The sequence below is a fragment of the Micrasema longulum genome, unplaced genomic scaffold (genome assembly GCF_059751315.1).
Source record: "Micrasema longulum isolate JH-2025_06_02 unplaced genomic scaffold, ASM5975131v1 h1tg000194l, whole genome shotgun sequence".
Lineage (NCBI taxonomy): Eukaryota > Metazoa > Arthropoda > Insecta > Trichoptera > Brachycentridae > Micrasema > Micrasema longulum.
Window position 1 is genome coordinate 424,612 of NW_028277399.1, and position 27,635 is coordinate 452,246.

Below are 27,635 nucleotides of genomic sequence, written 5' to 3' on the forward strand. Positions count from 1 at the left end.
AAAGATGTTTTTTTTTCCATGTGTTTTTACTGAAATATTAACTTTTGAAAACTAAAAAACAGAAAAAAATACAGAAGGTCCCTTTTGCTATCTGACTACCAATTGAATACTTTTTTTATTTTTTTATTATTTATCTCTTGAGTTATTTAATTTTTAACTTAATTCAATTTACTTTCGTATAATTTTGAATTCTCTATCCTTACCTCTATTTTGTATAAATACATTGAATTTCTTAACTCATGTGTGGCTATGCGGTAACGGATGTCTACCTCGGGTAAAAAACATTTAATAACTCTCTTATTTTTTTAAATAACCAACTCATATTTTTTGTAATCCTTATATGGACTTTTTTACACCAAAATAAGGAAACATTTTTATAAAAAATGCACGGGCTTTTTCTATAAAAAACAATTTCTTCATTTTGTAAAATAAATTAAAACAAACGAAAGAGATGCCAGTATTATAAGTGGTTTATTAAATTTTATAAGAAAGAGCACGAGAATATAGCATATCAGAAGACCGACAAGGACACTATTCGTTAGGGGCGGAGCTTGAGTGACCGAGAAAACAATACCGAAAGAGCACGATACAGAATTATACCACTTGTGGGACAGAGAACACATCAGTCGCGTGAAGTTTTTTGTAGTATACTGAGCTGACGCTGTATTTAACACACCGTGTTCCCGAAATGTTTCTACAATTTATTCACAATTTATCTGATTTAAACTATTTTTTGACAATTCTTGATGGAATTTCATTGTAATGATGTAATATTTACATACATTTACATATAAGTTATTAATCAAAAATACTTGGTACACTTCCACTCATTTCCACACTTAAGATAATATTTTGATTTCTATAAATCATCCTTACATTGTATAATATTCGCCAGTCTGAAGATGTCCATTAGAGGATGAAAGCGCTAATTGGTCAAACAAATAAGTGGAAGTGTACCCAAGGAAGTGTGAAAATTATTTCATTTAAAGTGTTCAAAAAATTTATTCGTAACTAGTTTTAAAAAACGTGTTTACGTTGTCATTTTTGTGTATGTTTAATTATGATTTGATTATATCACGTATTACGTACTATTATTTTATTTCTTACAAGTTTTTTTTGCTATTTTTTTAGGTTTTATTTCAATATTATTCTAAGAATATGTTTTAACAGCGTTTTTATTTATTCTAATAAAATCTAGTATTTATTTGCAATAAAAATTTGATATTCTTTTTTGCATTCAAATAAGAGTTGTATTAGCATAGCATACTTTCTAGTCTCCCGGTTGATCTATTTCCGCTAAATTCAGTCGTAAGTGTAATTCGGAATTCAGTCGACAACCAGACGCGGGCGGCAGCGCTTGCTGGCGAGATTTTAAAAGGAATGAACACAATTACTAACTTTATTTTGCATAAATATGCTTTAATTTTATATTTTTTATGTAACATCTTTGAATAAAGATCATTTTTAACACATACCATTGTAGATAATTTGGTATTTTAGCTTACATTTCAAAATATCTCGACTTATGCTTGTGGTCACATTGTGTTACACCACCGGCTGCAAAGGGATTATTCAGCACAGTCTTTTAAGAGTTAATAAAGATACCAGTCTTGAAGATGTCGCGAAAGCGGTGAAACCAGTCACTGGACATTCCAAATTTGTGGATTAAAATATCCCTCGTCTTTATTTTTATAATAAATTACAATAAACTTCCATCAAGGATTTTCACTTACAATTATATATATATGATGCATTGCTTTAATCAAAATTAAGTTACATACTTTAAACTATTTTGAATTAGATTATTTTTTGCATTTGTTATGTCCTAATCGAGCACAGGGTAAAAATAAATATATTTAAAAGAATGACGATATTGTATTAAGGGAAGCCAACACCTCAGTTGTCTATCTTTGCACCGGGATATTTTGTTAACGTTCAAGTGTTCTGTTTCCAGTGAGCTCTACAGCCAGCGAGGGTTCCCTGTACAGCGGCAACTCGCTGCAGGTGGAAGTTAGTTCTACAGTCAGCAACCCTTCCTCTACATCCAGACAGGTTCAAGGTTGGTCCTCTTGCCTCATCCCACCGGCCACTGTATAAAGGTGTATAGAATAAACGAAACAGAAATATGCTTCAATTTTTGAACTAATTTGAATCAATTTTCGACTATAGCCAACGTGAAACTGAAGTAATTATATGTGGTAGGAGGAGATATTGCGTCCCTATAAAACATAATCTGCGGTGAATAGTCACAATACAATTTTCCACATCTTCGCTATGAACCATCAACTACAGTCCGATCGGAAGTGAAATATTAAAAAAAAAAATATAGAAAACTTATGTGTCCATATGAGTGGATCCTATGAAAAAAAAGTTTCAAAAAATGTTCATGTTGACCTGGATTATAAATTTTTTTTTTTTTGTCGATATTTGTTTAAAATTTCCCTATTTCAATCGGAGAATTAATTGTAAAACCACCTTATTTATAAATAAATATTTAATGTCGAACTTGCCGGATGTCAAACCCGGGACCTCAAGCGTGATAGGAGAATATGCTAACCACTACAATACGAGCCGGACTTATTTCCACTCTATATTCTTTTTCAGGATTTTTTAAAAAAGCATCTAGATTTTTTTTTAAACAAAAGAAATAAGATGGTTTTTTTAAAATTTAAAGCTCTTAAAATAAGTTTGCAGCTGATTAAAAAAAATATGTATAGACTTTCACATCATACTTCTACAAGAAACTCGATTATTTGAAAATTATATTCTGTCTTTATCGAATATTCACAGAACGATCGATTTAGTGCCAGTCATCCTATTTTCATTTGATTATTTGTATTGTTATTTGATGTTTTTGTTAAAACGCAATGTATTTTCTTTGATATGAACCCTAGAGGCTCGCACTCACCAGGTTCAGAATAAATCAATATTTATTGTTATTATTTATCCAAAAGTTGCCATTAAGTTGAAAACATAAGTCCAGAATTTTTGTACTATTTCGCACAGAACTGTATTTTTATCAAACAAGACACGGACAAAAATAATTTTAAAAAGAAATATAATTTATTTTTTCCCTCTTAAATAATAAGTACTTTTTTCCTTACGGCGTTTCAAATTTCTTCTGAGAAAATTGACTGTTTATGATCTCTTTAGCTACCGCTTGTAATATGATGCTTTCCAACAGAAACATCCATTGAACAAACAGAATGTCATTTGAAACTGGTCGTTTTGAAAATACGTATTGCAGATAAGAGTAATTTCAGCCATTCAGTGACCAACCCTTTAGTCTAATGTTTACATAAATTTAAGCTGAAATCTGATGACACATTGTATAAAAATACATTTGCACACTAACCATTTTAAGAATTAGTCAGTCTTGCAAGTGCATCCATTGTGAACGTGTTTATATTAGGGTAGGTGCAGTTGAGTGCATTACAAAAATGCATTATTTAAGTTATCCATAATAATACCTGGCACAGTCAGCTCCTGACCAAAAATGTTGGCAGTAAATTTAATTTCATCGAATGGTGCATTAGGTTTAATAATATTTTAATACATTTTTATTTTACTTTATTTTATTTATTTATATATACGCCCAATGGGCATTTTTAAGGACAATTTATACATAGAAAATTATGAAAAAGGAAAATAGAAAGACACAATGGTATTTAGTAGACTTGGTGGAAGTGGAAGCGGGAGAGAGGTGTTTTTATAATTGAATTTGATTTAGTGACAACTTGTTATCAAAGAAATCAAGACTGGTATGTTTGTTGGCAGACCTAAGAATTCTGGGCATAGGGGAATGAAAACCGTAGTTAGTTCTATGGTTATCGGTATGGAATAATAAGTTTTGTCTGAGGTTTCTAGTTGGGATATTTAATTTTATTGAGCTCGGTAGTTCATCATAACGTAGCATAGGTAGCGCATCAAAGAGTGAGTTGAGAATTTTAAACAAGACTAGAAAGTCAGATTTACTTCGACAGTCTTGATGAAAAGATATATTTAAGCTAGTTTCCAACTCATTATACGAATATTGGTCTCCGGATAAGCCCGACCTCCAGCCTATCTTTCTTAAAAATCGATTTCAAACTGATTCAATATTTTTGATGTGAACATGATAATATGGAGACCAGATAACAGAGGAATACCCTAGGCTCTAGGTGCGGGCGAACTAGGGAAGAGAAAAGAGTTTTAAGGGTATTGCTATTTTTGAAGTCGGCTGTCAGTTGTGAAGTGAGTTTTAAGGATGTATTGATAACATGTTCAATATGAATTGTAAAAGAAAGTTTAGTGTCAAGTATAATAACTAAATCTCGTATACTAGAAATAGATGATAATATTTCATCGTTCAGTGAGTAGTCGTATATGATTGGATTTTCCAGACGAGAAAATCTTATAACTTTGCACTTACTTAAGTTGATATGTAGATTATTGGATAAGCACCAGGTGCTAAAAGACAGTAAATCAGATTGTAATAGTGAACAATCGGAAGGGTTGTTAATCTGTTTGAGAATCTTAGTGTCGTCAGCAACATATGATAAATGTAGTATAGTGTATTGTACATAACTCGATCATAGAAATTATTAAAAATATTCTGTCGGTACACGTGTTCAAAGCGAGGTTACAAACTTACTATCTGGGCATGCGCCAGCACTGCACAGATTTATGTGTATGGTTTTCAACGTATTTCTGAGACAAAGATAAAAAAAAATTTAGAGGGTGTAAACAGATAAATATACACGTGTTACATATATTGAATAGGAAAAATATTATCATCCTCTTCATTCTGTGAATTTTTACCCCTTTTTTAAAAATTGGAAACAAAAGTGCTTCAAATGAATATTTTTGAAAACATTTCTCATTGTTTTTTTAATGTTTTTTTTCCCAGAACCTAAACCGACGCTTAGACATAGTTCCAGAATCTCTGTTTCTGCATCGTCCAGCGCAACAGACAACAGATCACCGACCAAGGCCAACAAGGTAGATATATCCTTTTGTTTCTTGCCTCCCCTCTTGTGCCTCCCACCTTTGGCCTCCTGTATCTTGGTTTCTGGAACAAGTTGGTACGTACAAATTTTCGAAAAATGAGATGTCTTCACAAATGGCGTTAAATAATCTTTGTTTAAAAAGTAAACAAAAATATTTCATGTTTTATAAATACAAAAAAGAATATTCTATAATATTCAACTTATAGAATATTCTTTTTTGTATTGTTGATTCTTTTTTGTATCGTTTTATTTGAATTGTTGATTTGGGATTAGCTTTTAACTTTAAAAGTGCAATATCTCGCAACTAGTAAAATTTTAGTTACCAATTTATTCCAGAAACCCAATATCTTAATGTTTCTTGTTCCCATTTTTTTAATCTCCTTTCTCTTGCTTCCCATTTTTTGTCTCTCTTAGTTTGCCTTCCCTTGCCTTTCTTTCTCGCCCCTTCTCTTGTCACCTGCTATCATCTCCCGTCTCTTGCCTTTCTTTTCTTGCCTCCGCTTTATATCATCGAATATTATGTCTCCCTCCTCTTTTTTTAAATGTGTTGCATCCTTTCGCTTTCATTTAATATTTTGCCTACCTTTTCTTGCCTCCTTTATTTATCCCCCGCCCCCTGTATCTGGCGTATGGAGTCTCACTGATCCCCCTGTCATTCGTTACAGGCCCAGCTGTCCAATAATCTGGGTGCTCGGTTGGGACGCAGAAGCGGAGGCGCTGTTCAGACCAACGCCTCTCCGCCTCCGCCCAAGAGACAGGTGAGGGCATCTCTTCAATTTGTTTTAATTACTTGCCAACATGCATTATCGCCTATATATAACAGGCGTATCCAAGGAAGAGAAATCATTTGTAGAATTTCACCTTTTGATGGTGAATTTTTTTGGAACTTTGAGAATTTCATGGTAATGTCTAGTTAAGTGATATTTTTCTAATCAAATTCAAGAGGCATTAATTTATTGTTTTTAAGAAAAAGATATTATTTTTTACTTAAATATTTAAATTTTCAGACCGTTTCCCAAAAGTCATAAAAAACTTGTGCTGCAAAAATGGAAATCGAGTCGTGGTACAGTGCGATTTGAGCCTCGGACCTTTGGTGCGTGAGTCCGCAATACTGCCACGGGACCTCAACCTGGTTTAAAATAATTATATGAAAAATAATTAAATGATTTTTTTTTAAATTGAAAAAATAGTTTGGGTTTTCTTGCACTTTGTAAAATAAACTGGTATTAAAAGCAGGGCCGGACCTACCATTGGTTCAGTTGGCACAATGAACCAGACACTAGATTAATGAATAACATGCTCTTATTGATTTACAAATGTGTATATTCCTGTCCCTTTTCGGTAAGTGACAGGGCTCTAGGTCCTGTTTGATCCGCTCCTGACTATAAGAGTCAAGTACAGAACCCGGCAGTAAATCAAGTACAACGGGCCTAAGAAAGAGACTGCCGACTTTGTAGAGCGTCGTCTCAATTCCGATATCTGTGTGAACGACAAATGCGACACTGTACAAAGCCAATTAGGCTGGCAGTCTCTTTCTAAAGCCCAATGTCCTTTGTTTAATGCTGGCTACTGTAACTAAATGAAGAGTGATTTTTAAAGAGTCCCGAGTCAAATTTATTAATTTCAAAGTAAGAATGCCATTGTAATCACAATTAAAAGCTCCATAACCAGCAAGAAAATCTGTTCACGAACTGTCTTTAAATTTGATACCACAAGGTTTTAAAATGTAACATTTTTCCTCAAAATGCCCTCGAAAATCCTTATTTTAATAAGAATGTTCATCATGGCCAATTTCCAAAGTGTATTTAAGTGATCTGATTGCATGACTCGAGTCTAAAATCATTTTGACATGTCGCATTAAAAAAATACATGATCAGATAAAAATGGATTAACACAAATAAATGTTTTTCCCTAAACTATCTTTTTTGACTTGTGCCGCTTTGAAAAATCATTCTTAAGATAATAACAGGATTATTTGAATTAAAAAAAAATATATACCTAAAATATCCATGTGTTGCGAAATCCCGTAATTTAGAGTTTATTTGTATCTTTCGTTCCTAATGCATATTCTAAAACAAATATTGTTACTAGACTAAATATGATTTCAACCCAACAATTAAAAATACTCTTATTGGAATTATAATACAAAATAATGATTTTGCTTGCAGAACACGCGCAGCGGCGCGCGCACTCGAGGCGAGAGCGAGCGGGAGCGCGAGGGCGAAAGGGAGAGGGAGGGGCTGCGGCGGAGCACGCGCGCCTCCGGGGCGGACATGCCCCAGCCCTCGGCCACCCCCAGCACCCGGCGGGACAAGAGAGGTACGACTGGTACTTCTGTACCTGGCTATTGTCTCCCTATTCATTATTTATTTATTTATTCATTTATGTACACGCCACTTTGATGCCATTTACATGTCGTCGCCTTGTGATTTTTTTTCTTCTGTATTTGAGATTATGATTAAATATTTTTCACCCTGCAAAATAGCATCTTTCTGACATTTGAACGAAAAAATTGTTGAGAGAAAAGAAAAGAAAACATGTTTTTCAAAGAAGATGGATATTCCTGGGAAAACACCGTAAGTTAGTTGGTGGTCAATAGTATAGTAGTTTACATTAGTTTGGATACTGACATTTCTTGGTAGAACTGCATTTTAACTATAATAATAAAAATATGTATTTAGTTTTATTCCACTTTTATTTATAATTTTAACCAGTGACCGTTTTACCTAGTTGAATAAATGAGTACATTAAAAATTAAATATTTCATAAAATAAAACCCAGTATAGTTTCATACAAAATGACTAATTTGTGAAGTGTATTGTCTCAAAGTTATCATTTAGTGACATATATTGAATTTAAATTAAGGCAACGGATTTAGAAGCATTTTTCCAACCATTGTATTGTGTTTTTGTGTTACAGGCAAGGGCAGCCTGGGTTCGTGTGCGAGCAGCGGGGGCAGCAGCGGCGGGGGGCGCCGGGGCCCCGCGGCCCCCGCCGCCTCCACCCAGCTGGTGAGTCAATCCAATCTGTATTATATACCTGAACATGTCACCGTGGTTGTTAAATCTATACATGAACAACTGTTTAAAAGAGATAAATGCACAGGTTTTGGAGCGAAAATGGAAAATTTTACTGTTAGCTGTCATGATGGATTTGCAACAAATAGTATGTCTAGAGAGCCAATTTGTGATGAACAAAAGTAAGTCCAAAGTTATGGTATTTGGTAGGGGAAGTGGTATTACTGAGTGCATAATGGATGTAAACAACCAATGTCTCCAATAAGTAGAATCTGTGTATCTGGGTAGCATGTTTATAGCAAGAGATGGAGCAGTAGAAAAGGGAGTGAATGCTGGCAACCAAATATGTCAATCGAAGCTAGAATGGCAGTGCACAGTGGAGTTTTAATTCAAACACTTATGTATAGATGTGAAACATTGAATTGGCAGATGAAGGATGAAAGTAGAGTGGATGTGGTTGGAATGCAATCTCTTAGACGAATGTGTGATAAATCAATGTATGACAGGGTGACTAATTATGAAATAAGATGAGAGTGCAAATCTGAGACAGGTATAATAGGGAAATATCAGGATTTTTTTTTTACAATATGCCCCTAATACGTCATGATTCGTTTAAATTTTGATCTTTGTTTGTGACCGTTAAAATTAAAATAGAATATCGTCACGATTGTCAAGGCCAAACATGTCGCTTTTTTGTAGAGACCTCTTTTTAAACCTTTTTATTTTAAAAGTTATGTATGAAAACATATCTCCACAATATCCATATTGATTTTGAAAAAACAATTAATTTTTCTTAATCCATTTCACATATTTTTATCGGTATTCATACTATGTGATATTCCCTATTGATGAAACATCACTAAGATGGTTATGTCATGCGGAGAAAACGGACGGTGAAAGAACAACTAAAAAGATTTATGGTGTTAATGTTGATGGATGCAGAAAACAAAGAAGACCAAGAAAACATGGCATGACCAAATTGAACAAATACTTGAAGGTGGACATGTCGGCAAGGCGAATGAAAATATAAATATGTAATTAATAAAAAAATTGTTTTTAGACCACTCGAGTTTATTGTAGATGGAAGGTACAGAGTCTTCCGAATCTAGCAGCGCTTCAAAATAAACTCGCGTGGTCTAATAACAAAGTTATTATATTCATTATATATTTTATTTATGTCATTCTACAAAGTTAATGCCGATTCAATCAATAATGTAAGGTGAATGAAAATCAACTTAGGCAGGAAGAGGCTCAAGGAAAGAAAGGGAAAAGGGGATAAATAGAGGGAAGGAGAGATGGCTTAAGGAAGAGATGTACCGGCGAATATTAGTGTTTTTGATGATTAAAGTAATGTATTTTTTTTTTCACATATCTCTATTTCGGATCTCTGTTTGTGTAGGGTGCGGTGCCTTCAACTTCTTCCAGTGTACAGCAGAGCGCCGCTCCACCCTACCCCAACATGACCGGAGGTGCTAGTGCGGATCCCACCAAGCCTAAGGCCAAAGGTAGCGAACGGGATCTACTTGTATTATTCTTACGGATAACTTGTATGGCGTTATTTTCTTGATATAATACCCGAAGGTTGATTTACAAAAGTGATTCTGTGCAATATTATATTAATTTAATTTGACTTAAAATTTAAGTTAAACTTTTCAGAAAAACAATTTATTTTGTCGTCACACGCTATAGATTCATTCAAATTACTCAATAGAGGGCCATTTTTTTATATTTACCAAACTAGATAAAAAAAATGTATTATTTTTATGTGTGAGTTGGAAATTCAATTCAGTTGCAATTGCCGAAACCAGTTACCAAATACACAACGATTTTAATATAGAAAAACCTCATTTTTACGTTTTCCCACTTTTTACACTGAAATGTTTACGTCCCATTTTTCTTCATACATTCTGATACAAATATTCCCCCAGTTTTTGGAATTCATTTGATATGTCAAAATTTTAAATAGGTAAACATATTAACAGTCCTTAAATAAAGTATATTTACTCTGTCTCGGGCTAAACCTCGACCAATTCGGTGGCAAGATTGGATGGAACTCGGTCGGTATAAAGTCGGATTTCCGTTTTCAGCTGAAGAGCCTTCGGCGGAGGCGGGCGTGGGCGAGTCCTCGTCGGACGACAGCGAGGTGGGGCGGCTGCAGGCGCTGCTGGAGGCGCGCGGCCTGCCCCCGCACCTGCTGGGCGCGCTGGGCCCGCGCATGCAGCACCTGCTGCACCGCACCATGGGCACCACCTCCTGTGAGTATCATTAGCATTATTGCGCATTGGCGCAGCATCATTTAAACTTTCAGTAAAAAATAAATGCACTTTGGCTGCTTTTTGTGACTAACCAAAAACACACTGGTGAAAATTGGTCATGATATGTACTTTTTATTTTTATTTCATATGATTATATTTATTATTATTATATTGTCGGTTGACAGGTAAAACTTGTTAAGTACAGATTTTCTTCACTCGCTCGGTATTAGGGAGAAATGATTTAATTGATTAATTAGTTAGTAGTAACTTAGATTAGCAACTTAGCTAGTAGTAACATAGATAAGTAACTTAACTTAGATGCGTCAATTAGAAGTAACTATATATATTTATATCCATATTTTTTCAGGATAAGAAGTAGCCTGTTTAATTGCCGGTTTTCCAACTATCGCTATGCAAAAAATACGACGATATTCTGTTTTAATATTGATTCGTGTTTTTTTGGGGATGAAAAGAATCTATAATATTAGTATGGATGTTCTATATTTTTCAACAATCTTTTGCAAAACTTTAGTGAGTGAAATTATACAATCATGAACCATAGCTTCAGATCGCTTAATGGACTTAGCGATTTTTCATGCAAGAGGTTGTTGAAAATTATTGAAATCAGCGACACAGAGTCTACCAAAAATCTGTACTTGATGAGTTTTACCTGTCAACCGAAAATGAAGCTATTAACTAAGCTGATGCGTCCAAACGCATTAACCGAGCATGCTACACTCACATTCTTAGAAAGGGTATTTTCATTACGCCACAACTCGGTTTGTCAGGAACTTCTTCCCGAGGTTGGATGTTGGATGGATATCGCAGTCATCCCGCTACCTCAGCTCTTTTGGTGAACTCAACCCACGCTTCCTTAGAAAAACTACCATTTTATTACCGCTACAGCTGTTTGGGTGGGCAGATAGAGGGTAATTGGTATCGGCCCGCGTCGGTGAGCCGCTCTCTTTTGTTCCAGCTTTAACCCCGCCAGTGCATAGGTCTCGTACAAAATAAAAGTATCTGTAATTCGTTAATAATTATTTTATCACTCGGCCCACCCGAACTCATCGCTGTTTGTATTCTAATATATTGTGTATTTGTTACGCAGCGGCCTCCAAGGCGGCCCAGCTCCTGGCAGGGCTGCAGGCCTCGGGTGACGAGGGCCAGCAGCTGCAGGCCGTGATAGAGATGTGCCAACTGCTCGTCATGGGCAACGAGGACACCTTGGCCGGCTTTCCCGTGCGCCAGGTGGTGCCCGCCCTCATCACTCTGCTCGCGATGGAGCACAACTTCGATATGGTGAGGGCGAGATCTAGTTATAGATGTTTAAGCATGTTCTGTGGTATTTTAAAATACAAATATTAATCGACTATTAAACATAGCAAAAAAATAAGGTTTTATGTATCGTATTATCATCGCTATATTTTAAAGTTTCACAATTTTGAAAATCTACATCAATAATACACCGCCCGCGACGCCACAAGTTCTGGCCGGTGTGTCATCAGAACTCATCACGGTAAAACATAACTGACAAGAATAAAAGAAAACATTGGTTTACGTTTTTTGTACGAACCGTTGACTTCCGTGTATTCTTTGACATGATCGGATCAATTTGTTGTACGACAAACAGTTTGTTTTTATTTATAAGTACAATTATTATTTGTACCTGCTAAATGTCGGATGTTTTTTGGCTTAGTTTAAATTCTTTATTTGCAATTGCATTTTTTTGTCAGTATATTTATTTCCCTGTAGTCGGAACATTAATTTATATTTCTATGTAAATCTATTTTTTTTAATACATTTTTCATTTCTTCAGTTTTACAGCCTTTTTCATTGCTCCCTTGAAAAAGATACAAAGGGAATTTTACTGTAGTGAGATTCTAATATTAAATGAAAATTATTCCAGTAGGAATCAATATCTTGTATGAGTTAAGCATAACCTGGGCTGTTTAGATGAACCACGCGTGCCGCGCGCTGACGTACATGATGGAGGCGCTGCCGCACACATCGGGCACCGTGGCGCTGGCCGTGCCCGCCTTCCTGGACAAGCTGCAGGCGATCACGTGCATGGACGTGGCGGAGCAGAGCCTCACGGCGCTGGATATGCTGTCGCGTCGCCACTCCAAGCCTATCCTGCAGGCGGTGAGTCACCTTTCTGCCTTTTGAAACATTAAAATCCCGTGCCCGTCGAGGCTATAGCTGTGTGAAGATGACATCAAACTAAAAATATACGCGGCGTTTCGGGGCCAGACCTACGAACTTCGGAGGAACAATCATGGTGAACTTTAAAAAAAAAAATCCGAAAAGTAATTTTATTAATCAAAAAATGGAGTAAATCTTTAATTTCTCAAACTTGCATCCCTTTCACGAACCCCTACCGAAGAGGTTAGTGAAAGTGATGCAATTATGATAATTTAAGGGTTTACACTATTTTGAAATACTTAAATAAAAATCTAAAAAGATAGGTTTTTTTTACAAACCATTAGGAATGTTTTCTTAAGTTTCGCCCTGAAACATCATGTATATTATTATGAAATTAGAGAAGCCAAAGTTTAACTTCTATCCAAATTTTATCAACAGCAGGTGGGGATGCGTGGTCAGTGTAAAAACATTCGGCTCGTGTCGGCCTCGTGTTATGGTCAGCTGGTTTGCTTACCATGCAAGAGGTCTCAGGTTCCATTCTCGACATGGTTGATATTAAATATTTATTTCAATGGGTGTTTTCACACTATAATAGTCCCTGGACTGGCACCTGAAGCGTAAGACTGATCATCTTACCTTCATGTAACAAAAATGATTAAGATACGCTGCGCTTGGTGCACCAATGCACCATTAGGTGCAGAAAGGGAATGATGATGATGAAAACATTTACAAAATATTTTATGTCGACCCTGCCAGGAATCGAACCCGGGTCTTCAAGCATGGTAGGTGAATGCACTACAAGACTAACTTATCTGCACTTGATTTCCTTTTCAGAATTTTAACCCGAGAGTAACCATCGAGTCGAAAACACTCCTCTAGGGTTTTGGTTCTGTATAACTGTATTCTTCATCCGCCTGGACCCATATAATTCACATTAGGATTTTATAATAATGTGTTCTTGTTTCAACTAATTTGTTTTTTTGATAGTTTTAACAAATGTTATTTTCTGCTGAAAATAAAAATTATTAAAAGATTATTTACTGGAATAAGATTGGGGTCAGCTGTCAAGTGGTTTAGTTATAACATGGAAGTTTTAGTGTCAATCTTGTTGATTTAGAAATGAATTGTATATTCTTAATCAGCAGATTTACAAAATGTTGACAATCACATATAATTTATCTTTGTAATGTTTCCAGAGCGGTGTGCACGCTTGCCTCATGTTTCTGGACTTCTTCTCCATCAATGCGCAGCGAGCTGCCCTCTCCATCACCTCCAACTGTTGCCAGAATCTGCAGAGCGAAGAGTTCCTCTTCATCAAGGAATCCCTTCCTCTTCTGGCCAGCAGGTAAATTAACCTAGTCTTCGAGATACGAGATTATTCTACAGTTAATGTTATCGTACAGCAAACCAGTTCTTTAAAACACATAATCAGTTTACTCTTCCATAGATGAAACTTACTGACAAGACAATGTCTGTTTTTTCAAGAACATTATTATCTTACTGTGTTGTTAAATATTTTTCTGAACAACGATTTCTGGATTATTGTGCCGTGTATCGTTGGTACTCTTTTCCAACGTTTGGGATCGAACTACAGCGTTCATCATCGATATACGAATGACACATTACATCTTCTTCTGCAGCCTTATTCTCTTCACTGCTAGATAAATGCCTTTTCCAAACGTCTCCATTCCTTCATTACACATATTACATAATAATCCAGAAAAACTGTAAACATGCATTTTTGCCACGAAACAGATTATAAACGTAGGAATTATTTCACTTAAAAAAAATTCTGAACCTATCTTTTTGGGCCTTTCTTATAAACCTAGTATAAAGTTACGCCTAAGCATAGTGGTAGAATACGGATGGGAATATAAGCCTTATTATGGTGGTAGAATAAGGATCATTTTACCACTATGCCTTGGCGTAACTTCATACCAGGTTTATAAGTAAGGCCCATTGTAGTTTAATATTCACAAAATTAATTATTTATAATATACCAATCAATAACGCATAATTTATTAACCTCTCAATTAGTTTAATATAAAAAACTAAATATAAAGCTGAAACCAGCTCTACCGCAACTTTATTACAACAAAAAAAAAAATGCCCCCAAAACGAAGTATTTCGTGAATTGTAAAAATGCAATTTTTTAAATAAATATTGGCTTATGGTTTACATGAATAATTTTATTTTGGGGCCATTTTATTTGTAAATAGCTATGTTAAAAATAGGAAACAAGTTGTGGTAAAGCAGGGTTCAAATATTGAACCTCCCGATCCGGAGTCTGACTTACCTAACCGCGTTGTTTGGATAACCTCAGGCTCACCCAGCAAGACAAGAAGGCAGTAGAAAGTGTTTGTCTGGCGTTCTCCCGCCTGGTGGACAGCTTCCAAAATGATCCGGCGCGCCTCCAGGAAATAGCCAGCACAGAACTTCTAACCAACCTACAACAGTTGGTAAGATCATTGATTGCAGTATTCAAAAATAAATATGTTTCATTCAAATATACAAAAACATTGTAATCACAGAAGTTACCAATAATATTTGAGGCAGTCAGCGCAGAAGTGACAAAGCTTTTTATATCCAATTTTATGTAGTACTAAACTTCTTCATTATTTATTTAGTAAGGCAATGCGTGCAAACATTTTTTATGCTTCTTATACCAGTGAGTTTAATTAAGAATGTTTAGAGTATGTCCGCTTAGAAAATGTTTTCCCTCTCTGTTGCGGTAAATTTAGATCTTAATAACTCCCTAGAGAGTGAAATCCTGCCTGTCTGCAAACATTTAGACATACTCAAAACATACGTTTCATGTGTTTACTTATTGGTAATTTGGTTGACGCGTTTTCCAGCTGGTGGTGTCTCCTCCGGCGGTCAGCACCGCAACCTTCATCACGGTGCTGCGCATGCTGAGCGTCATGTGCTCCAGCTGTCCCGAGCTGGCAGTCACGCTGCTGAAACAGAACATCGCCGACACCCTGCTGTTCCTGCTCACCGGCTCCACGGTCCACAACCCGCAGGACGAAGTAAGAACTATCATCCCGTGAATATCCTATTTAACCAACCTCCAATATCTAAGACTAACCCTATCGGCAACATTTTTCTTTAATATAAATTTTAAAAGTAATGTTTTTATCCCTATTGAACGGTTGTGGTCCTATGGTTAGTGTTGTGAACTCATGGATTAAATGTTCATGGTTCGCACCCTGCTCTATCACAACTTGATTTCCATTTTACCTTTTATGTTGGCGTGATTTCTTCCTTTTGCCTTTCCACTGTCGAAATGTTTTAAGTAAGTATATTCATTACACGTGTACCCAGTATAAATGAAGTAGCAGCCCTAACTGGCTCTGTTTCTGTTCCCAGATCGAGCTGGTTCCCCGCTCGCCGCCTGAGCTGTACGAAATCACGTGCCTCATCGCCGAGCTCATGCCGCACCTGCCCAGCTCGGGGCTGTTCGCCGTGGACGCCTGTCTGGAGCGCCCGTGGGGCGCCGCACCCCACCCCGAGCAGCACGCCGTGTGGCAGTGGAGAGACGACACGGGTAAGACTATAAATCAAATTCAACAATACACTGGAACCTCTTTTACACGGTTTTGAAATAACACAGTCCAAAAATGAAATTTAACAATGCGTAATAGTAATATAATTGTACTATTACGCATGATAAATGTAATTATTAATCATCCACATCATTCTTTTATTGATAGTGAATAATTTTTCTTATGAGATTTTGATGTCATGTAAGAAAAAAAATTAAGGTAACAATTTTTTTTTTAAACCCTTAATGAGGAAGGTCAGCGGGTATTTGATATTTTTTTATTTGTTAATAGACTATCAAACTAATCCAAAAAAATATTTTTGTGTCTCATATTATTAGCACTATGATTTTTTAACGTTTTGTAATTTAAAAATAATTTTACCTGTGACATGACAAATTCACTTCGTTGAGTTCTACTGATTGATGAGTTGGCTTCCCCTAATCCGGAAATCTATCACAACTCTATCATTGGTTAGTTCGGATGAACTTGTGACATAATTCAAAGTACATAGTTTATTTTTATAATTTTTTTCTTACATCTTTGAGATACTTCTCCGTGCTCTAATTTTTATAACGCGCGTAAGAAAACATTTTGAACATCCAATTTCTTATAGCACTGAACTTCTTAATAGATTTTTATACAAAGAAACTTATCCAGCATGGCTCCTTTTTTTTAGTATACAGTTTTTTTACATGGCACTGTGTGGAACATATCCCCTTCGTAAAAAGAGGTTCCAGTGTATGCATCTTAATGTGGTCATGTTTCCTAAGATCAAAATATATCTTAATTTGCTTCGTTTCAGGAGCGTGGCACTCATACACCGCCGTGGACTCGCGGATCATCGAGGCGGCGCACCATAGCTCCGAGGACGAGGTTTCCCTGTCTGCGCTCGGTCGCACGTACATCGTGGACTTCCTGTCCATGAAGCAGATCAACGAGGACACGGGTACCACGCGCCCTGTCGTGCGACGTGTCGGCTCGCACCAGCCGTTCCCGGACCAGCATGGTAATTACTAATTACATTCCGGGAAATTTAAAGAAACACTAACAACCTGTTGATATTTGCGGTCAAACATTTTCATTAATGTGTGTTAAATAAGGAGGAAGGGCCAGTGAATTTTTTCTAAGAAACTTTTTTCTAAAATTAGAAACATAGTTGCATTATTCCAAGAGAAGCAATATTAGTGATGATTGAACTGTTAATTCTATCCGGAGAGTTAGGTACATATCTTAGGTGTTTAGTAATTCAAATAAAAAAATTTATGATCACATGATAATTAAATGCAGGAACTTAGGTAAAACCTTGCAAAAATGCCTTGTCATGCTCTGTGCGCCTGTTATCAAGACATTTTATTGAAAAATCCTTTCATAATCTCAAATCGAATACAGTAAAACTCCAATTATCCGGATTAATGAGTGCCAGATTTTATTGCTTTTGAAATAATACAGCGAATTGGAATCACATCAAAAACTTAATGTAAATGCATTTAAAACATATTCAGCAAACTTAAATGCACAATAAAATTAAAAACATGTCAATTAGATGATAATAACATGTCCTTCATTTTTTTTAACCTGACAATCCAATGTCCTGCGGAGATAGCTTGCCCGTCTATCCCTAGGACAATGTCTCAGTCCATTGTCCCGCTCTTTAAGTATTGTTAACACGAGGACAGAACAATATTGTCCTGTCCTCGTGTAAACCCTACTCGAGTTTGGCGTCCTTATTTTAATATATTTTTTACACTAGTAGCTATTAAACTGATAAATTTATGTGTGCGTCCAGGCGGATTTTGAACTTGGAAACCAAACATACACCGGTAAAAGTAACTCCACATAGACGAAAACCATTTTCTATCGGTTTCACTCGTACAAAACGCAATGTTTTTTTTTGTCAAACGAGTTACTCTTTTAAAATTTTCCATTTCATTATCCGCAATTTTAATTGAATTTAACTCTATTACTTTCACTGCCTCTTTGACTGTGAGTTTGTCAACTTATATTGAGGGCCATTGTCATATTACAAACACGAATGGTAGCAAAAATTGTATTTACTTGTATCAGAATAGCCTATATCCATTGCACCAATCGCTTTCTCCGAAAGGCTATTCCATTGCTCCGTAACTCAGTTTTTTATATTAATGTGTTTGCCCAGGCTCTGGTGCCGGTGGCGGCGTCGGCGCCGGCAGCCGTTGGAGCGACGCCCGCGGCGCGTGCGTGCGCGGCGCGGGCGGCAAGCGCGTGCTGGCGCTGTGCTCGGTGCTGCTGGAGGTGTACTCGAGCTCGGCGGGCCCGGCCGTGCGCTGCCAGTGCCTGAAGGCGCTGCTGCGCATGGTGTACCACGCGGAGCCCGACATGCTGACCTGGGTGCTCAAATACCAGGTAAACCGGAAATTTTTGCTAAGAATCGTATTGGGGCGCTGCCCTCCGACACACCCGTCTGTACAATTGTTCCAGTGCGTGATGGTGTGAAACAACTACCTGAATGAAGCATCAACACGATTCTGATCGATCAACAAGGAGAGCTCTCAGCAAAATGTTCTTACGAGATTTTCCCAGAGCATGAATTATGTTATATTCAAAACCTGCACAACTTACGCTCAGAGGCACCTCTCCTTTATCCGCATTAAAGTGTTTCAATATTCTTGAAGAGCGAGTTATGCTCTCAAGGATAAAACTTGTTTTCAAGAGAGAGGATCAGGATTGAGTTTTCTCTGGGCGCAGGAATTTGAATTGGAAACTCCTTATTCTTAAAGGTGGGGTCAATGCTATACAAGGTCCTGACGTCGCTGTGATCTGTTAAGATCTATTGTAACGGGATCTATTGTGGCCTCTTTATAGGCCGCGTTTCTTTATTTAATTTCTTAACTCATTTTTTTGTACCACAACAGGCCAGGAAGCCCAGTGGTGAGTTACATCACAGAACACCCAGGCTGAAGCAAAAATCACATTTAATTTTTGTATTCTCACCTAGAATCGAACCCGGAACCTTCCGTGTGTGAGTCAAGTGTCTTACGTCTTTAAGTGACCACTACACCATGGAGGCCATGACATTCTTCATGTCTCCATGATAGGAATAAAGTTAGTGCACTGAAGAACGTTGCTCTTATGTAGGCGGACATTTTATGTGCAATACTTTTAGTCTTGCAGAATATGTTGTATTGTATTGAATGATGACTTGCTCCGTCGGTCATTGCACTATATTTCAGGTGAAATCATTGCACGTGTGTGTGTGTCATCGATCAATGGACTATGAACCCCACACTGCTTTTCATTTTGCTCAATTTTATCTGTCAAAGATGCATGAATTATTTTTCTACCTAATTGTTTAACCCCCTGAGACCCGAAACAAACCTGGCCACCAGAAAAACTTATTTTTTCCATATTATTAATATTATAGTTGGATAATTTAAATAACATTATTTTTGTAAAAATCGCCTCAAGGGCGCTGATGGTAAATAAATTTCCCAGCATGTCTTGCAGCTACAGAGCGCATGGACGATTGGGATTCTAGCTCCCCGTTTCCAATTATGATCTATTTCAATTATTATTTCAATCTTCTGTTTCCAGGTTATCTCGAGTCACATAGCCGGCATGATGGCATCCAACGATCTCCGTATAGTGGTCGGCTCGTTGCAGATGGCCGAAATTCTCATGGAGAAATTACCCGATGTGTTCGGAGTGCACTTTCGCAGGGAGGGAGTCATGCATCAGGTAACCGACCATTCCAAATCTTTAAAAACCACTACATTTTCAAAGGTTCGAAGATTGTACCTGCCGTTCTATTGTCTTTATGTTGTTTGCACTCTTTGTGGACGATTTACATTAAAAGCTCTTTCTACTTACCTAGATCCAATTTGAGGGCTTGTAGCCCCTTTTTAGATCTGCTAATTGCAAAAACAACTTTTAAGCTGTAATGAACATATAATTACTTACAATATTTTGAGTTTTTACAAATGTCTGTAGACAAAAGACTGGATTTTATCCCCTAGGGAGCCATTGAGAACAAATTACAACAGGAATAGAGAACATTTTAGAGAAGGGAATATGGAAGTCTAGGCATTTACAGGGCGTATGACCTGTCATTGGCATAAAATAAAACCAACTGGTCCGAGAAGAAGTTTAAAAAATGGAAAATAGTTTTCAGGCGTTGCCTAGAATGTAAGATAATTCGATCAGATGAATCTCTTCACAACATTCAAGGTTTTAGCTCTTTAACTTTTGAATTGAAGAAATATGGAACATAGGCCAAATGGTTAATGTTACACAGTGTGTAAAGTGGCTACTGAAACCAGCCAATGACAGGTCATAAACCCCCTAAATGTCCAGTCTGTAAAATGCTCTCCATTCCTGTTGTAATTTAATAATTACTTTAAAAATTACGGCAAAATATTGGATCTGCCCCGCTCTTCATTCAAGCTCCTAAATAACAATTTAAATTATCATAACCGGCATTGTACGTGACCGACTATTCACAAACACCGGTTCATCGATCGGCAAATGACATCCTTTCCTCGTATCGCAGATCCGACAGTTGGCGGACCCCGCCGTGCCCCTGTGCGTGAGCCCTCCCAAGAGTGGCCCCAGAGTGGCCAGTCCCAAGAGGGAACTGATGGCCGTTCATACCGTCATTCCCACCAAGGTAATTCATCACCCACTCTTTCTGTTTGCCTTGCCCTACAAAATTTTTATGTTATTGTGGATATTTGATAAAACTCATAATTCATTTAATTATTTATTTGAATTTTTAATATTTTCTTCTCGTGTTTTGTATTATTATGAACATATGTTAACCGATCACAACTGGAATATGCATTGGTAGTCTGAAACCTTTTGTATGACTGCAATTCTTTTAACTTGGAAAGAGTTCAGCGGAAGATTTTACGCTACATACAGTTCAAAAAGGGTAAACCCGTAGATGAAAAAATTTGTTACCAAACTTTGATGTCCGAGTTGAGGTTACCATTGCTTTCCACCAGAAGGATACTGAACTTTTATTTGTTAATAGACTATTAAACTAAGCCAAAATTTTAATTTTTTATATCGTATTATCAGCGCTATGATTTTTTAAAGTTTTGTATTTCTGAAATAACTCCACGTGTGACGTCATAGGTTATTCTGTCAGTTCTTCCGATTGGTTCGTTTAAAGTAAGCAAACCGGATATACTTTACAGTTCTCATATCATTGGTCGGTTCATAGGAACCAGTGACGTCGTTCAAAGTAGTGCGTTTTTACTATTTTTTTCATACATTTTACGGCTAGTGTTGCAGACTCACGGGTCAGAGGTCCGAGGTTCAAACCCCACTCTACCCCAACTTGATTCCCATTTTTTTATAATGAGATATTCAAAACTCATTGAAAATGGTCTCAAAATTGAAATATTTATTTAAAAAAAAAAAATCTGCCACTTTATTTATGCATGTTGATGTAGTGTGAGTCGTGACGACTCCAGTAGAAATAAAATGATCAGTATGTAGTTGTACTAATATATACCAATATGCGATTAATTAATTAATTATGGATAACTTATATAGCGCCATTTTCGTAATAAAATACCCCAAGGGCGCTTACATGGTGATTCTATTGTTAAGTTAATTTAATTGAAGCTTTTAAATTTGTAATTTAATTAAAATAATTTATTTTGTTGTCACGTGCTACGGATTTATTCAAATGATTTAGAGAACAAGTGGGTTTTAAGTTTTTTCCGAAACATCACTTCACTTTCACAGCCTCGCACCTCTGCTGGGAGAGCATTCCATGCCATAGGGCCTGCGACCGCAAATGCGCGTTCACCAAATTTAGTGCGCTGTTTGCGTAGAGGTATAATAACTTTTCCTCTCGCCGTAGACGTAGCTGATCTAAGTGTGAGACGCCTGTCAGCTAGTTCATCTGGAATGCATAGTTCCCTTAGATATTCCGGAGCCGAGTTGTGCAGTGACTTATACATAAGCCAACAGAGTTTGTATTCGACCCTCTGAGGAAAACGTAGCCAGTGTAGTTCCCGAAGTAGTGGAGTGATATGACTGAACTGAATATGACTGCGATGTTCTATTACAGGGTATAAGTCTGAGCACGGGAGTAGCGAAGGGGACCCCCGTGGCCAACGTCGTGGCCCCTTCTGTGGTGAGTCTCGCCCCGGGAACTTCCCACGCCACCGCAGCGCTCTTCGGTAATGCCGCGTCCGGTAAGTCACCGCGGCAACACGATAGCTTGCATCTTATTTTTCCTTCCTTCAAACGCAAGTGTTTGTGTCTGAATATTGTTAAATTAAAATGTTTTGTTTCAGCGATCTCAATAGAATCCAGTATAACAATAGGACCAAACGGCAGCACCACTTCTATAGAAGCCCAACAACTCGGTACTGAGATACCTCTCCCTTCTGTGGTATCACAAGAACTCAGGTGAAAAACACATTCATAAAACATATTGTATTGTATGTGAAACATAATATACAGGATCCGGCTGTGAAACGTGATGATTTAAAAATGGAATAATTTTTTAAAGAATATTTTTTTTTCTTATTTTATCATCGTTGTACAAAACAAAAAAAAAAACTTTTTTCTTAACACTGCTAGCCAAATGCCCTCCATTGAAATTAATGCACTCTCATATTCGGACCTTGAAGTTTTGCATGACCTCAGGCAGCATATTGACGGGTAGTGCTTCCATTTCACCCCAAACTCATTGTTTTCGAGGTCTTGATAATTCTGGGTGGTTCGGCCTCAAACACTTGTTTTGAGGTACCCCCATAAAAAAAGTCACCAGCCTTTATATCGGGAGTTCATAACTATTTCATTCACTTTATCCACGTTTTCATTGCATCCGGGCCGTTAATCAAAAAATTTGACAATGAGGCTCTCCAAACCCACTGAATTAAAAAATCCCATTTTTCTCTGAACACACATCGTATATCGTCACCCCAAATGATAAAAAAATTATATTTTGGCGTTTTCTGTTAGAACTTCAAATATTATATGTGTGTAAAACTTATATATTCGTACAGTGTTACATTATTTAAAAAATAAATATCCCAAAAAATTGCTACTAAAGTAAAAACTGTTTTTACTCTCCCCTAAACAAAAGTAAGTTCGAGACTTATGAGTCTTATAAGCTAGGCCGACAAGATTATCTATGGTTAAATGGGCGTATAGATTTTCACTGTCACCGTTCACTATGTCAGATGAAATTGTTTTGGCTTATACGATGCAGAAGCCATTTTAGTTCACTCCGTAGCGGAGCTCGGCACGATTTCTCCCAAAGATATAGTGATTTTAAGCTTTTCGTTGTCCCCCAGAGCGCAGAGCCCCATGTCCATGCGGCTGACGGACGTGCTGAAGCGCAAGCGGGCCCCGAAGCGCAGCGGCGAGCGCGGGGGGCTCGCCAGTGCCGCCGCGGCCGCCGGGGCACGCCACCGCAGGCAGGAAGATCCACAGCACGAACACCACCCACACGGTAACTCTATTATCAATTCTGTTACATGCAAAGCCTATTGGCTAATGAGGAAGCTCAGTGTTTTTTTCGTTTGTTAATAGATTATCAAAGTCAGCCATAAATATAAAAAATTTTATGATATTTTTAATTGAATCGGCATTCACTTCGTAACACTTCATTATAATTTATTATGAAAATAAAACTTTGTTATCAGTGTTACTCAGTATTAATAATCACACATTCAACCACCCCTCGCCTTTATTGACTATGTTCACTTTGCGACCACCCTCACCGCACTCACCCTCTTAGACCCGCGTCTGTTAACACTCTCTTAGCCGAGGGATGTCTTCCCACACATTAAATCTTAGACTTACTTATTGCAACTTCCACTTATGTGCTAAATTTTAAGAAATAAATTCGACTTAATGTTCTGTCCATGTTTTCATATCTGTACTTAGGATAACCATCCATTCATATGCCAACACCTTAGATAAGGGAAAAAAACCCCCCTGTTATAAGTTTCACTGATTAATCTGTTTATTTTTTGTTTAGATTCGATGACATTGTGAACAATATTCTGTGTTTATTATATTCGTTTTATATCACCCGTCGATGGGAGGAGTGCTCTCCCGAAACTATAGTTGTGTTCTTGTAAAAGAATAAAATTGTGTAACACTGATAACAAAGTTTTATTTTCATAATAATTTAATAAATTTATGTATCGTATTATCGGCGCTATGATTTTACAAATTTTTTGTGATTTTGAAATTATTCCGCATATGACGTCACAAGTTGTCTTCGGTGTGTTCTGCTGATTGGTAATATGGTTTCCTGTTAACCGGAAATCTATCACAACACGCTTTCATACTTTTTCGAGGAACTTCACTGTACAATTCAATGGTGTAATTTTTTCTATACCTTAAATCGGGGGCTTAGGGTCATAAGGGCGAAACTACAAAAATGCTGTTTTGTGTTAAGTACTAATCTGATATCCAAACAAAATATCCTGTTAGTGACAAAAAGATGAAACTCATCCGATAAGTAGTTACCTAGATAAATTTGTGTGAAACTACAAATGAAGCGTTTTGTTTAAAGTCAGAAGAATAAAACACCTTTTACATCATTTTGTTAATTTACTAATGTAAGCGCAAGTTAGGGTCATATAGACGAAAGCGTAGTTTCATATTTTTGTCTCTAAAACATTTTATGCTCTATTAACTGTATTTTTTATTTTCTTTATTTGTTACCCTTAAAAGACAGTAATTATTTTTTGAAAACTGTTTTATCATTTATCTCAAAACTGTGTTTTTGTAGTTTCGCCCTTATGACCCTTAACCCCCGAAATGATGTAAATGAATGTACTTGCAAGACATGTTGGAATACTTATTGTACAGCACCCTTGAGATGATTTTCATAATAATAGCACTAAATAAATTATCCAATACAGTAAAAATAATGATAACAAGCAATGTCTGGTTGTATTACCAGGGTCCTCATTCCGGTCTCGCCTCGGCGGAGCCACCTCCAAGACGACATCGTTCCTAGCCTCCCTGAACCCCGCCCGCTGGGCGCGCCAGCACGGTGCCCCTTCGGGCCTCGGGGCTGTATCCCGAGATTCCCTGCAGTCCAACGCTAATATCGCCGCGCAAAACAGGTATATTATATGTTGGATGAGGATGGAAGTAAGCATCGCTTACGTGCTTCAAGTTTCGATCTGTAACAGGGCGGATGAAGAAGCGCTTTTCATTTAACTATGCGGATAAAAACCCTGAAAAATAAAATCCAGTTGAGAAGTAGTGCACCTTGTACGACCTCAAGCTGGTCCTGGGTTCAATTCCTGGCGGTGTGGATATGAAATTTTGGTTTGTAAGGTTGTTCCTGGGAGTGCAAGGCTAATCACACATGATAACATGATGACATGCCTCGTAAGGATTTTTGTCTTCATTTAAATAAGATACTGAGATTAAATTTAACTCTTTAAGCTGGCATTTTTGGCACAAGATCTTTACTCTTTGTTGATATTGTTCATGAGACCCAATTGCAGCGGTGCATAGGACACTCGGACTCGAGAAATATCATATTTAATTATTGTCCATCTGTTTTTTTTTAGTCCAAATTTTACAGACGGTTTATCGCATCTTACGGGCATTCATTATTTATGAAAATGACGGTAAAAAAAGCAGCGACAAGGATTGTCGACAACGTCGGCAAAAAGAGATGCAGTTTAATGTAATCAAATAATTTAATTTAGTCTTAATTTTTGTTCTTATTTAAAACTATAAGAGTCTGTTTGTCTTTTCAGGGAGAAGGCGCGGCAGTGGGTGCGCAGCCGCGCGTGTGCGCTCAGCTCGGAGCAGCCCGAGGGCGGCGGTCGCGCAGCTCACGCGGCCAGCGGCGTGCTGGCTCGCCTCACGGAGGCCGTGGCGCGCCTGACCGCGCACGACCCGGCGCCCGCGCTGCTGCAGCTGCGCGACGTCCTCGTCGACAGCGACATCTCCCCATTCGAGGTACGCTCATGACTGAAGTTAGTCTCTATACGAGGTATATCCAGGAAGTAAGTTCTGTTTCTATTTCTTACCATCGCAGCGATCGTAGTACTTGCCCCGACCTATTGAGAAGTAGTTAACACCATTATGAGTGAGCTGACTGTTGTGTACGCCTCGTTGTGCTTGTTTGAAATGTTTCTTGTGAGATAGGGTCTGATATCCGTTTCCTCAATGTGAAGAACATAAAACCAGTCCACATTCTTCGACTGATCTGAGATCAGTGTTGTTCAACATATTGCATAGAGAGCAGCGCAATGCCATAATATATAGCATTGTCTTGTAACGGTATTTTATGAAAAAAAAAAACTAATTTCCATTACCATACTTTAAAGTCATATTTATAGCAATTTAGTGGGAGTATTCCCGGTGATTCCAGGAACTCGCTTATTTTTTTTCACCTTCAGATGAAGATCCTGAGATTGCTACGGAAAGGTTGACAATAAATTTATTTTATGAATATCATCCTTTTGCTAACAGCACTTGCCTCAGCCAGACGAAAAAACTGATATTGAAAAAACTTTATTGATAGCTCAACTAAATTACGCCTTTAAATGTATTAAAATGAGATGTTCACCCATAAACTGTTGCCTATTATGCACTCCCAAGTTTAATTCCTCTTCAACTCAATAAAATAAGCAGTTTTTCATCGTCCTGTAAAAATAACAAAAATGACTTAGATGTTGTTAGCTAAACGACGATACTTGTTCTCGGGTATACCTCATATGTTGAAATAGAATTGCAAGCGACCTTTTAATGTTGAAATTTAAATACAATAGAAATAACTCGTATCGTTACAAAGCAGCAAAAAAATCTCAAATTTCATGTTCTTTTATGTGCGGCTTTAGGAGCAAAGCCATACACTGCCAAGTTATCTCTACCGTGTGTCTCTACTCCTCAGGTGAACCACTCCGGGCTGGTGGGAGCGCTGCTCGCGTTCCTCACGGCGGCCGAAGAGGACGATGCAGGCGAGCTCGCCGCCCGCGACGCTCGACTACGTGCCTTCCTCAACATTTTCACGGACATGCCGCTGGACATAGAGTGAGTGGATTTTATTTCTGGTAGATATTACAATCTAGATGAGATTTAGGAACAATTAATTCAATCAATTCATTCATTCATTCATTCAATTAAATCATCTCTAGTTGGCTATTTCCAAAAACTTTTACATTGCGATATGAAGTTTAATTTATTTGTAGATATCAAGGAATGAAAACTGATTTTTTATCCAACAAATTTGGCGCCTCCTCTGGCAATAGTCCGCACCTCCCAGGTTGAAAACCACAGACAAACTGTGAAGAAAAAATCAATACTTAAATGTATCATCTGAAGATGAGCTTGAAAAAAATTGCCATTATATTATTTCGGATGTTTTCGGGGAAACAAAAAGTATCTAGATACTCTGCAATTGGAGTGTTAAAGCAGTGCCCTATTCACCACATAACTTAAGTTTGCTTTCCAGCGGGTAGTGTCACGGAATACGGATCGGGAAGTACCTCGACTTGTTTCCCATTTTCTAATAATGTCATATATGACTGAAAGTTAGTAGCCCCAAAATTTCAATATTTGGGTGAATCATCTTCTTTTTCCACATCTGTTCCCTAAGTGGAGCATGTGGACATCACCAGACACTTCCAGAAGGCCCTATCGCTAGCCAGCACTCTTGCCTCTTCCCATGTCAATCCCGCGTCCCCTAGTTCCGCCGAATAAAGC

At 37.4% G+C, this 27,635-nt stretch overlaps 1 protein-coding gene across 3 annotated transcripts in view; it reads left to right on the top strand.

Annotated features, from left to right (window-relative positions):
- Nucleotides 1–27,635, top strand: part of ctrip (E3 ubiquitin-protein ligase ctrip) — a 111,237-nt gene that overhangs the window by 68,860 nt on the left and 14,742 nt on the right. For all 3 annotated transcript variants that reach the window (XM_088243198.1, XM_088243200.1, XM_088243199.1), the window contains exons 5-27: nt 1,955–2,059; nt 4,889–4,980; nt 5,654–5,746; nt 7,157–7,307; nt 7,908–7,999; nt 9,405–9,510; nt 10,093–10,260; nt 11,369–11,559; nt 12,214–12,402; nt 13,599–13,747; nt 14,726–14,861; nt 15,258–15,431; nt 15,772–15,949; nt 16,750–16,953; nt 18,103–18,329; nt 19,518–19,661; nt 20,473–20,589; nt 22,006–22,132; nt 22,235–22,349; nt 23,243–23,400; nt 24,868–25,033; nt 25,682–25,886; nt 26,824–26,963. In XM_088243198.1, coding sequence (XP_088099324.1) covers nt 1,955–2,059; nt 4,889–4,980; nt 5,654–5,746; nt 7,157–7,307; nt 7,908–7,999; nt 9,405–9,510; nt 10,093–10,260; nt 11,369–11,559; nt 12,214–12,402; nt 13,599–13,747; nt 14,726–14,861; nt 15,258–15,431; nt 15,772–15,949; nt 16,750–16,953; nt 18,103–18,329; nt 19,518–19,661; nt 20,473–20,589; nt 22,006–22,132; nt 22,235–22,349; nt 23,243–23,400; nt 24,868–25,033; nt 25,682–25,886; nt 26,824–26,963 — 3,427 coding nt within the window. The remainder of the gene's footprint in view (nt 1–1,954; nt 2,060–4,888; nt 4,981–5,653; nt 5,747–7,156; nt 7,308–7,907; nt 8,000–9,404; nt 9,511–10,092; nt 10,261–11,368; nt 11,560–12,213; nt 12,403–13,598; nt 13,748–14,725; nt 14,862–15,257; nt 15,432–15,771; nt 15,950–16,749; nt 16,954–18,102; nt 18,330–19,517; nt 19,662–20,472; nt 20,590–22,005; nt 22,133–22,234; nt 22,350–23,242; nt 23,401–24,867; nt 25,034–25,681; nt 25,887–26,823; nt 26,964–27,635) is intronic.